Source organism: Otolemur garnettii, unplaced genomic scaffold (genome assembly GCF_000181295.1).
Source record: "Otolemur garnettii isolate 467f Iridium unplaced genomic scaffold, OtoGar3 scaffold00001, whole genome shotgun sequence".
In the NCBI taxonomy this organism is placed as follows: domain Eukaryota; kingdom Metazoa; phylum Chordata; class Mammalia; order Primates; family Galagidae; genus Otolemur; species Otolemur garnettii.
Window position 1 is genome coordinate 35,662,063 of NW_003852396.1, and position 13,475 is coordinate 35,675,537.

At 36.7% G+C, this 13,475-nt stretch overlaps 1 protein-coding gene across 1 annotated transcript; it reads left to right on the forward strand.

Moving 5' to 3' along the window:
* Positions 1 to 1,799: 1,799 nt before the first annotated feature.
* On the forward strand, positions 1,800 to 2,843 carry LOC100963452 (olfactory receptor 10A2). Its single transcript, XM_003781055.2, has one exon. It carries the CDS (start codon positions 1,824 to 1,826, stop codon positions 2,775 to 2,777), a length of 954 nt encoding a protein of 317 aa, XP_003781103.1. The 5' UTR covers positions 1,800 to 1,823; the 3' UTR covers positions 2,778 to 2,843.
* Positions 2,844 to 13,475: the final 10,632 nt, after the last annotated feature.

The following is a 13,475-nucleotide window of genomic DNA, read 5'->3' on the forward strand; positions in this document are numbered from 1 at the left end:
TTCATATTTTAGTTAACAAATTCAGTTCTAGCATTGTTCTCCATGGCCTTTTAATTCAAAAACCATAGCTACCCTTACCCCAGGAGGTCTTTTCTGCTCTAAGGCTATTATTTTTCATGACTACTTACTCAATATTTCATAGTTATTTGTTGTGAGTAACTAATGAAGACAATGCAATGTCTCTCCACTTTCTTTCAGACAATTTTTTGAGAAGGAAGACAACTGCTCTTAGGCCTTGGATTCATCTCATTAATCTAAACTGGTATGCTTTCAAATCGCCCATGATTTTGTTTATTTATTATGAATGACAGAGGGTTGGTTTGTCTTGCAAAGACAATAGGAGAGTTTCTAGTTGAGATTCTGTTTCTGGCATCATTTGTCTTTTTATCAATTTTTTTTTTAAACTTTTATTTACTTCTCTAAAGTTAAGCCCAAAACTGTAGACCTGGCTTTAGTTAATTTTTAGTTCTTTCAAGAAATCTTAGATCAGTTTTATTATAATTCTATTCTAAGAATAATTTTCTTTTCTTAGATGTTCTGGAGTTTTAAATATGACCTTGAAATTCAAATTATTCACCAAGACCTGCTTAATATTTAGCATCTTTTCAATAAATTTGCAACTGGAAAATGGATTGTGAGTGAGGATTGATAGTGATGATGAATATACCCCTAGTCTTCTAGGCATACAGCTCTTAATCCCACCCTATACCACCCAGTCTGAAAACAATGGCAGAGTGATCTTTCTACATTATCAGTCTGCTGCTAAATATGCAGGTGAATCTCCTCATCTGTAACATAAAGTCCATTAATCTGAAAGAAAAATAAAATAATATCCTTAGTATGGTTAAAAGTCTTTTTATATAACATGTTAAAAACATTGACTACATCCTTGTTTGTCATCTACTTCATGTCAGTTCTGCTTTTTACTGCTCCTAATAATGTTGGTGTTTTTTATTTTGTTTTTAATGACAGTTTCCTAACTACATCCCATTCCTTTTTATTTATCCGAGCCTCTCAATCCATTTCACTTTCCAGCTTCATCTCACAATTTCTCCATTAGAATGCCATATCCTAAATTACCAATATAGTAAGAAAAAAAGAGCATTTTGATAACTGCAAATTAGAAACCAATGGTACAAAATTGGGATCCAGTTGAACATAGATAATCTCCTAAACATCTTGATATTAATGATCGTTCTCTAAGTTATCTTCTCTTCTGTCTATACTGTGACTTTGCATAAATTCTGATTCTAATTCTCTTAGGTATCAATGAGTCCTCAAATAAGGCAGAACAGTCCAATAAATGTGGTTTAGTAGAAATCAGAAGGACTTTGGAATACAAAAGATGTGGTTTAGAGTCAAGATCTGGGACATAATTGCAATTCCTAAAATTCTCTGAGGTCAGATGGATGTGTAAACTGTCCTTAACATGCTAGCCCCTCACTTTCCTCTCAAATTCTAGCAAGGCAAGAAAAATTTATGAAGAGTAGAAAAATTATTATTTGCATTATTCCACAAATGTTTTTGGTACTCCCTTTTAAACACTCATGGTTCTGAATTTGCATGGCCTTTCTTTACAGGTTGACTTGTAAATAGGAAAATATCAACTCCTCCAGAAGCTGATTCTGGCTCATTTCAAAGCTTAGGCTCTGACCATTGTGTCTTTGTTTTTAGATAACATCAGGCCCTTCCTCCTTCAGCTGAGATCCTGACCCTACTATCTTCCTGACCTTAAAAAAGAATGTGAAAAGCAAATCCAGAGTGTAAACTCCTCCAATCAAGAAGCTCCACATGACCACAGTTGGGGATTTTTGCCTACACCTATGGCTACAGGAAACTGGACAAGAGTGAGTGAATTTATTCTCATGAGCTTCTCCTCCTTACCTACCGAAATACAGTCGTTACTCTTCCTCACCTTTCTAATCATTTACCTGGTCACTCTGATGGGAAATAGCCTCATTATTCTGGTTACCCTGGCTGACACCACACTGCACAGTCCCATGTACTTCTTCCTCAGAAACTTGTCCTTCTTGGAGATTGGCTTCAACCTAGTCATTGTGCCCAAAATGCTGGGGACCCTGCTTGCACGAGACACAACCATCTCCTTCCTTGGATGTGCCACTCAGATGTATTTCTTCTTCTTCTTTGGGGTGGCTGAATGCTTCCTGCTGGCAACCATGGCTTATGACCGCTATGTGGCCATCTGCAGTCCCTTGCACTACCCAGTCATCATGAACCAAAGGACACGTATCAAACTGGCTGTTGCCTCCTGGTTTCCTGGCTTTCCTGTAGCTACTGTGCAGGCCACCTGGCTCTTCAGCTTTCCATTCTGTGGCACCAACAAGGTGAACCACTTCTTCTGTGACAGCCCACCGGTGTTGAGGCTGGTCTGTGCAGACACAGCACTGTTTGAGATCTATGCCATAGTGGGAACAGTTCTGTTCGTCATGACACCTTGTTTGCTGATCTTATGTTCCTACACTCGCATTGCTGCTGCCATCCTCAGGATTCCATCAGCTAAAGGGAAACACAAAGCCTTCTCTACATGCTCCTCCCACCTCCTTGTTGTCTCCCTTTTCTATGGATCTTTAAGCCTCACATATTTTCGGCCAAAATCCAATAATTCCCCTGAGAGCAAGAAGTTGCTATCCTTGTCCTACACTGTTGTGACTCCCATGTTGAACCCCATTATCTATAGTCTGAGGAACAATGAGGTGAAGAATGCCCTCAGCAGGACCATCCACAAGGCCCTCACCCACAGGAAGAGTATCCCGTAGACATTAAGAAGTAAGACTAAATTCTGTTGAATTACCAACAATCAATCTTGCCTTTGAGATTCTTATTTTCATACCTCTATTGAGATGAAATTCAGTTGCTGAAATGGCTACTGAAAAGCTCAGTGAAGAGAAAAGAGTAAGAAATTAAGTGACACCTCTGCCTGCCCATTGTAGACTTACATGTTTTTCTTATTGTGTATTTGCCGATATTCACATTCCTGTGTAACATACATTTCATGAGTAATTTTACATGGGAAACACAAAGTAAAAGTGTGCAAAACACATTAAAATCATTTTGTCATTTCTTTGGGGGAAATCAGATTGTTCACTCATCAGGTAGAAAATCCTATGATCCCTCCCAATGCATAACTCCCCTCACTGTCCTATTTCAGTTAATCTGCTCTTGAAGTTGTGCTAGTTCTTTTAAACTTATTGGTATGAAGTAGGCAGTGTCATAAAGCAGATCAATATTTCCCATGTGTTTCACTTCATAACTCCAGTAATCATTTCCTTCTTTACTAGATTTTTCCTAGGAAGAATGACCTGAGCTTACGTATGCTCAGATCCTATATTCAGGTTCCAATACTTTGTTGAAGTAATATAAACTTTAGTCATGATACTGCTTTCATTAAAACTTAAAATAAATCCCAGTCAACTTTTCCTTAACCACAAAAAGATTTTTCATTCTTTTTAGAACTTCACAGTACTTTACTTCATAGACATACCATCACTTATTTAATTGGTCTTTTATAACTGCTAATCATGCTATAAAAATACACATATACACATGCCTTCTCATATTTTTTCTAGCATATCTAACATACATATAGAAATTGGATTTCTTGAGCAATGGGTAAATATTAATACATATGTAATGTTGATATATATTGGCAAACTTCCCTCCAAAGGGATTGCATGATTTTACATTCTGACCAGAAATGTCTAAGTATGCTTTTCTCTATAACCTCAACAATAACATTTCATCATGAAACATCTGGAATTTTTCTTATTTAATTTTTTGAAAACTCAAAGACATTTAAATTTAGATAAATAAATTTTGAAGAATAAAAATAAATATAAGTAAATCAAAGGAAAGATGTACTTTTCTTTTCTTTCTTTTTTTTTTTTTCTTGAAGGCAGAATATCAAGCTGTTGTCCTGGGTAGAGTGCCGTGGCGTCACAGCTCATAGCAACCTCAAACTCTTGGGCTTAAATGATTCTCTTGCCTTAGCCTCCCAAGTAGCTGGTACTACAGGTGCCTGCCACAACGCCTAGCTATTTTTTTTTTTTTTTGATTATGTCATTGTTTAGCAGACCTGGACTAGATTCGAACCCACCAGCTCTGGTGTATGTGGCTGGCACCCTAACTGCTGAGGCACCAAGCCAAGATGTACATGTCATTCAAACTTCTGAGTTCATGATTTAGATGATTAGGAGTTGGTGATGTCTTGGCATTCTATTTTCTATTCTTGAAGCTTCCTTTCATCTTTGTTTTTTTCCAAATCCATCTCATCTCTTAAGGTCCCACTGTGATTCCTCAAGCAACATAAATTATTCTTTCCTGTACACATCCACTTCAAGACTATCAATAGATAAATTAAATTTTATATATACTATTCTGCACTTATTTTCACGTTTGCTTTCCTCCCACCCATATGTAACTCCTGTAACTCTTTGAAAATAAGAATTAACATAGGTATCCCTGAAAATTTTATGTTCTATAAAACTCTGTACTCAAAATATTATAGGGAAATAGGTTTAGGGTTAAACTTAGATTCAAAATAATGTAGAACCTTCACAGTTAGCCACCTCTCTACACTGACTACCTCTTTAAGTTAACCTAATTTTCATAGGCTGGAAATGTACCAGATGTACATATAAGTACTGTAAACCTACTTTCTTATGTGGACCACCTGCGTATGTTGACCAATTTTTTACAGTCCCTTGGGTGGTCAACCTGCAGAGGTTCTACTGTATTAAAGAGAAGTCCTTAATTGAGTAGGAAGAGTTGAGCAGGAATGGAGAAGAAACTAAGCAAAGGTATAATTTCAAGCAAAATCCCAGACTGAGCCTGACCCAGAAAGGAAGCCCAGAGCATAAACAAACCTACAGTCTGTTTGCATCAACTCATAGGAAATAGGCTTTTGTACTCCAGCTCCAGGCAAACATTGGCTCTTGTGGACCCTAGGGTAGGGAAGAGAGAAAAATAAAACTCCCAACCATCTCTGTCTCCTGGAAGGGTCCTCAGTGCCCAAGGACAATCTTCTGAAGATTTCCTATTCAAGCTGTTACAGAGAAAGTTTACCAGTAAGGCTTGTGCTAAGAGTTCTTACCACACACACACACACAGAAATTTTTTAAAGTGATAGGTATGTGTATTACCCTGATAATTTTTTTTAGAGTTTGCAGAAGCTTGCACAGAGCTGTTGAAAGTGATGTAAAGTGACTGAGGAGGAACTACAAGTGTCTACCGCAGACTTCCCTTCAGAAGCGCTTTTAAAATGTTTGAGTCCAGAAAAATCCACAAAGCTTTTCGCTAGAACCTTAAAAAATTACTACTGGAACTTTAATTCCAGAAAAGAGTTCAATGTGTGGTGACCTCTCCAACTTCAACATTCACCAGTGTGAGTCACTGATACATTTATTTACCTCCAGATTTTTCCATGAGTAATGTGAACCAAGCACAAATACCTATATTCAAACTCATCTCTCAAAGCTATGCACTGACTATTAGAAAGAATAGTTTAACACATAAATAAAAATAAATATTCTATTTAATTCATAATTTTCAAGGCATCTATTTTTCACAAAAGTCTCAAACCACACATCATTACATAGGGCAGTGATAATTCCTTTATCTCCCACTTTTATAGGGCCCCCTTTGAGATTGCTGGAACTGAGAAAGTAGCTCATGGTAACTAACCTCCTAAAGGCTTTTCTCTTGGCTATCCAAAAACATGGCTGAAGACTTAAGGTTGCTGCCATAATTATTTTATAAAATTATTATCCTATTGTCTCATGCTGATAGTTTATGCCCAGGGAGAGAGGGAAAGGTGGTGCCATTTTTGAAGCTACATCATTTTATTCTAGTTACATATTCATCATAGTTGTAATCTCACATTTTTATATGATTCTTTGGTGTTGTCTTCAAACACGACCTGTATGTCCTATGGAGCCATGGACTATGTCTAATAAATTTATTATTAAACACTTAGTGCTTGTTTATATGTTAGGCATCAAGTTAACATTTGTTAAATGAACAAATATTCTAAGAGGATCTTAGGCATTTGTTGATTTTTCATTATAGCCTGTGTTTATGGTTGCTCTTCCTCCAAGTCCTAGAGAATAGGACTAGAGATGAGAGGAAGAATGGCAGAGGGAAGTCAGGTGGCCGTATCCACCCTCACACTATCCCTGGTTGTATCTATGAAAGCATGGCGGCCACGTAAGCATGGGGGCATGACCCAAAAAAAGGGGGGGTCATCAGAGAAAACAATAAATAGCTCTTATTTTTTATTCATTGGGTCACTTCTCTATTATCACTTTTTTTCTTTATTTTGGAATATGAAGAGTTTCCATAGAAGAGAGTGCAAAATCAATGTGCTATTCTAATCAATCAAAATGGAAATTTTTAAGTTACATAGATAGGAGTGAGACAGAAGCTCAGTATATTAAATATGGCTTGTGGAAAAAAATTCAAGCACATAAGTGCAGATACCACACTAGAGACCAAGCAAAGAATAATGAACAAGTCAGATGTCACTACTTCTTTCAGTAGGAAACATACAATCAAATGTCTCTTTCAGAAATACTGTGAGAAATGTCCATTTAAGTCTTTAGATGAAGCCCTTATTATTAGGGGAAATTCTATCCCATAGAATTCTATCCATAGCAGTGAATTCGTCTCACTCTCTCAACTTTACTCCTATTCCAGAAGGGTTAGGATGTTGGGATTGTTAGTCAAACTTTTCTCTCCTTGTCTTAACCTGGATTAATAACCTCCCCAATCAAGGGCATCCCTAACTACTTCTAGCTTTTATTAATATCCTCCACTTGATTTAGACAGTAATTAATGGGTTCTCTTCCTCTTGTTTGAAAACATTTTCTGAGTCCAGTTCAGAAATACTCCTGAGAACCAGCCCAAAGGGCATCAAAAGTGAGAGGAAATGGAAAATAACACTGCTGTGCTCCCCTAATCTCTCTCAGGTACACACCTTGGAGGATAGGTAGAATACCGAGTTTTTTCCCTTTGCACTTATAACCTCACATATGTAGGAAAAGATGGAGCTGCAATAAAGCCCTTCCTCCAACTATAAGAATGCAGAATCCTCATGACTTTTTGGACTCCGGGAACTCCCTCGAACTTAGACCTTTCAGAAAGTGTATCTATGACTTCACTGGAGGAAAAGGAGGCATTGTGGGAATCACTTCTCTACAGTAAACAGCAGGGAATGAAATAGTCCTGAGACCCAACCTGGAACCCTCTAGAGAGATCAGCACAGGCCCAGCACAGAACTACTCTGGAGTGATGACTACTGCACAGCTCAGAGCTCCTTTACAGGGGCTGATCCAGTCATAGCCCAAGATTCAGCTAGATGACTGATACAGCCCTGGGTCAAAGATTCTCTGAGAATATGATAAAGTAACATTCAGAGTTCACCAACAATGTGGACTGAGGCAAGGACAGACCAGAATGTCTTTGGAATGCCTCATATGGACACATCCCAGGGCTTCTCTAGATTAACTTGTACAGACAAAGCCATAATTTAGGACTCTTTTGGATTGGAGTCAATCACAGCAATGGTTCAAGGCTGCCCTAAAGTGACTGACACAGACCAGGGCTTCTGGAATTTATACAGACAGGTCCCATTCGCAGGAGGTGAGTAAAGGGTGAGAGGACGGGACACAGACTAGAAACTTCTTAGAAATGCATTCGCTTTGACACATTTGTGAGGGACAAGAAAAGAGATCAGGGTCTCAGGTAAAGAACTTGGAGATTTATAGGACTTGACAAATCAGAGAAACTGACAAGGATAGGGAACAATAGTAAGCTCACTATTGTGCTTTAGAATGCTCAAAGTGTTTCCATACTTTCTATCTCATTTCACTCTCAGAACCACCCTCTCAGGGTATTTAAGTCATTTTATCATAATAATAATAATCATTTTACGGTTGAGAAAACTAAAAGTCTAAAAAGGTCATATCAGTAGCACAGTATCTCATGATTAAAAAATAAGTAATTGCCCCTATGGCTTCAAAGTCCTTGCCATTATAACTGTGGAAGTTCACAAAATTGTCTAGATAAGCATGTTATCTAGTTCTTCTCATTGAAACAAAACACAGACTCTCTCCAAGGCATTACCCTAAATAGGAGATGTTACCCTAACTGGAGGCAGGGCTTCATTGCAGCTCCATCTTTTCCTATAGAGAGATGTAGCTGACCAGACAACCTCTTTAAGTTTCCTGGTAACTTTCCTCCCTCTCTCTCTCTCTTCCTATCTCTGAGGGCTGCAGTCATATCCTCACTTATCAAATGTTGTGTGCTCTGCAAAACCAGTATTAAAGTAGTACTTGAATTATACTTCCTGATAACAATTTTGCAGCCATAGCTATGCACATGTGGTTATAGGAAGGTCAATTCTTCAGAATCTTCCCAGCAACTTACCCCTACCCTCTCTTCCCTACTTAGGAGGAGGAAAACATAAAAATTAAATGCAGAAGAGAAAGATGAAAGACATGAAAGAGAAAGAGAAGAAAGGATAAATCAATAGATAGAAATCGATCGAAAGAAGGATATATAAAGGAGAAGGTTAGAAAGAGATCAAGAGAAATGAAGGAAAATGCAGGATTACATGCTATGAGATGGGGGCAGATGCAAAGTTCTAAGTCAGGTTTTCTTTTCTTTTTTTTTAATTTTAATTTTAATTTTAATTTTTTTTCTTGAGACAGAGTCTCAAGCTGTGGCCCTAAGTAGAGTGCCATGGCATCACAGCTCACAGTGACCTCCAACTCTTGGGCTTAAGCAATTCTCTTGCCTCAGCCTCCCAAGCAGCTGGGACTACAGGCACCCACCACAATCCCAGCTGTTTTTTTTATTGCAGTTGTCATTGTCGTTTAGCAGTCCTGGCCAGGTTCAAACCCACCAGCCTCAGGGTATATGGCCGGCACCCTATCATGAGCTACAGGCGCCGCCATAAGTCAGGTTTTCATATTGTTTCTCTCAGCCTGGAGATGCAAGAGGGGACCATTTTAGGGGACAGGAGAAAAGTGAAAGCCAAACAGGTAGAGCACCAAGCCCTGCCCTTGTTCAACCTCATGATTTAAGTGTTGCAATTCCCTGCAAAATTTGGTCTGAAACAAAAGAGGGGGCGGCATCCCTGCCTTAAATGTTAAGGAAACTATTATTAGGCATCTGAAATTTTCCTTGGCTTCACTAACTAAACATGTAACAATACTCTGGTAACTTCTGATTTCTTGACCTGAGGACCTTTTCCTTCCAGCCCTTTGTCACAGATTCGCCAGTGGCCAACCACATCATCTGGTTATGTGTCCTTAGGAAACTCTCAAACTGTGCTGTGAGGCACTTTTACTCTGGTTTCAAATGTCATCGGTCTTGGCTACATCTCATTGGATTATTTTCTACCTATCTAGCCATGCTTTACCAAAAGGTGAGATTTATAGTCTTTTTGAAAGTATAGGAATTTGTAGTAATATCAATAATAATTATACAACAAGTCTTAAAATTTGTATACTGTTCCATAATTGTGCATTTATTTTTATCTCTCTTACCAGGCAATAATTTAAAACATTATTAAAAGGATTTCATTCACAAAAAATTAAAAAGAAAAACCATGATTAACGCTTCATGGATTCACTAAGAATTTCATGACAAAGCACCTCATTAACTTTCTAAGATAAACATTAGTATGCTAGGATAATTAACTAATGCCATTAAAATAAATGTTATTTAGTAATTCAACAAACATTTATCCTTACTTAGTAGGTACCAGGCAATGTAATATGGGTACAATGATGGATATGATTTTGTTTGTGTCTCCAAAGATTATATAAATTGCAAGAGGGGATATATATGTAAAAAATAATTACACAAGGAAAGAATATTCATTAACATCCAGTTGCAGGATGGAAATGGTCAAAAAAGGCTTTACAGGGAAGATGACTTTACATCTCAGATTAAAGAATGAATGTTAATACGGTTTATCTGCATTTCATTAAGACATTTGATAAACTCCTAACCTAAAACTGTGTTTGTTTTTTTATACCCAACCAGTGTCTGAAATGATTTAAAGTCACTTATTAAAAACATAGAATGTTTTGCATAGAATATTTTGAAAAATTATAGATTAAAATTTGGTATCGGTCCACTTTAGGATATGGCTTAAGTGATATGGCTCAGATACTTGACTCTGTCTCAGGAAATATTTTGATTAAATATTTGAGGCTATGGCATTCTGAGTGATACAAAGCTATTCTAATAGAGTAAAGCTTTAAAATATTTTATCAGAACATAGCAAAAAAGTTAAACAAAATAAATATATCTTGGAAGATAATCTAATATAACACCTATACAAAAAAAAAAAAAACACTCAGAGACTGGACTGTAGACTCAGCTACAATAACATTATCAACCTACTGTAAAAATAATCAAGCCTTAGGCGACATCAATTACTGAGCACTTGGATTTAAGCACTCTGCTAGGCATAAAAGGTATAATACTCAAAGAACCTATTTGTCATAGTGTTAATATTAAGTTACAATAACATAAAAAGATGTACATGTACACAATTATAAAAGCGCTCTAATGGAGGTTTGCTCAAGCTGTTATGAGAGTAATTCCTTGATTCTGCCAATCTGGGTCAGAGAAAACTTCACAAAGAATGTTTCAGCTGAGACTTGCAGAGATGAGCAGAAAGTTGCAGTAATCGTGGGAAGAGTTTTCTAAGAGAAGAGAGCTGAATGTACAAATGCAAGGAGGGTGGGGTGAAAGGAGGACATAATGTGTACAAGGAATAGAAAATATTTTGTTGTGACTAGAGCATCAGCTGCATGGGGGATTTGAAGCGGCAAAAATAAGCATAGATAAGAGAAAAAATATGTAGTTAAAGAGTTTGTACTTTATTCCAAAGGTAGTAGGGAATGATTGCAAGACAACAACTGCCTTAATCAGTGTTGCTGTCAGATCACATACAAGATGAGGATGGTTAAAAGAGAATGATCTGAAAACAAGTTTCTACAATACTCCAGGCCAAATGAAATGAAAGCCAGAACCTAAAGGCAGTAACACTCAGTCAGTGTTTCGGAGGAAAAATAATCAAGCCTGTGGGATGTATTAAAAAATTATATTTCAGTTCCTGGCTTGTACTTTGGGACAGTGTCATTTGCTGAAATAAAATGCAAGGAGAAGGTTTGAGGTACAGGAAGATGATGAGTACAATTTATATCTCTTATTACTCTTTAAATTCATGTTAATTATAGTTGTGTATGGCTATATTCCTTATGAATGTGGTTCACTATACCAATATCATGTCTTTATAGATTTTTCCCTGATTATTTCTCAAATTTTCTTCATCTATTAATTCATTCAGTAACACATTATTGTGCATCTATTTTCTTGGGCATTGTGATAAAAATTCGAAGAACCCAATTTCTATTTTAAAGGAGCATACCATCTAAAGTACAAGGCAGAGACATAAACTGACAATTATTCTAAAACAAGGACTATGAAAGTGGTATTCCAGTTCTTCAATGCTGCTAATACTATTAATACCTGTTGCTCATCTTTAGAACTTGTTTTGTTTTGTTCTTACCATCCTATACCAGACCCTCTGGCTTGTCCTCAACTGTGGGCTCAGATTATCCCATTCTGGAAACATAGGTGAAAATGTCACCTAACGATTATATCCATTACTTGGAGTCAGACCACCCAGGATACATATCCTGATGCTAATGCTTGCTGGCTACCTTGGAAAAATACTCAACCTCTCTGTCTCAGATTCATTGACTATAAATTAGTATCTGTATCTTTAGGTTGTTGTGAGAATTACATACAATACACTTGTATGTAATTTATGACATCAAATGACACTTATTTGATGCTTCATAAATGTTCATTATTACTATGAAAATAGATGAGGTAGCAAAGAACTTTTCATGGAAGAAGCAATGCTTTTGTTGGCTTTTAAAAAAAATGAATAATAGCAAAAAAATTAAAATAACATTTTCTCCCTTTTTTCATCTTTATCTACCTCTTTCCATCACCACCCTAATTTCACCTCTTACACCTGCTCAGGACTTTTACTCAGATACCATCTTCTTAGTAAAGAATTTCTCTGATATGCTGCACCCCCAAATGTTTATCTCCTCCTCCAATACTTTATTCTTCTCCATTACACTAATCACCATCTTATATACATCATTCTATTATAATAACATAATTTGTTTATCATGTGTCTTTCCTATGACAAGGTGAGTTATATGAAAATAGAGATTTTTGCTTGTTTATTTACTAATGTATTATCCTTGGTATTTAGAACAATACTTGACACACAGAATTATCTTGTGATAATCAACATTTATTGAATAAATTATTTTGTCCTAGGGATCGAATAGTAGGGGCCACAGTGAATTTGGGAAATAAATTGAATAAGAAGATTTTCAAAAATAGATCTAGTATTATGTTAAAATAATTGATGTTTAGCACTTATTGGGTGTTTATTATGTACAAGAAAACATGCTAATTGTTTTAGCTTCATACTTTAATTTAAGTTTATAGGTATCTGAAAGAATTTCAATTGTAAAGCTTAGTTACTGATGCAATGATGAAATCTTCTGTCTTTTTCATAGGATTTCTTCCTGTTAGTCACACTTGCATATTTTAGTTGAAATTTATTAACATGTAAAATGTGTGCTTCAAATTTCTTCAGAGTCAAAACACAAGTCAACCAAGGGCTGATGAAAAGTTTATGCTTACTGCAGCTGGCGTCTACCCATAGTTCTGATGCTATCCTGATACACAGCTACAGGGAGAATATTTAGCCCTGGGATCAAGATAAGCTAAACTTCCTGCATTGTGCATCTTCTTGTTTAGACTGCAATTTTCTGGGTGTAGAAATGGAGATTCATATAATACAGTGAAATTGTGCTCAGTATAGCCTTCTTGAGATTGGGACACATTCACGTCTTCTCCTCAAGACTCCTTTGGTGATTGGTTAACTTTCCTACATTTTCTTCTTCTTCCAACACCTTTGTTTTGCAAAAACACACCCTGCCTGACCTCACTACCTTTCATTATGAGTCAAGACACCTCTCTTCATAGACGCTTGGCCTGGCTGTTCTAGAGCTACTGACCATTGAAGAGAGAGAAGGTGGGGTCATGAAAGTGAAGTTGTGACTATGACCATCCTCTACAGAGAAGAGAAAAATCAGGACATGTATAGAAACATATGCTATGTTTCAATTCAGGAAAAAGAATAGAATTCTTCCAAAATAATTGTGAACCCAATGGTTAAATTTGTTTTACTGTATTTCAGAGAGTACAGATGGTTGATCCTCAACAACTACAATGAGAAAGGTGGAGAATGAGTCTACAGGTGGTTATTTCTTTTTGAGGGGGTTGATGGAAGTATAAATAATAGATGGAGATTTTTCTTACCTTTCTAGAGTTTAAATGTGCAGTGA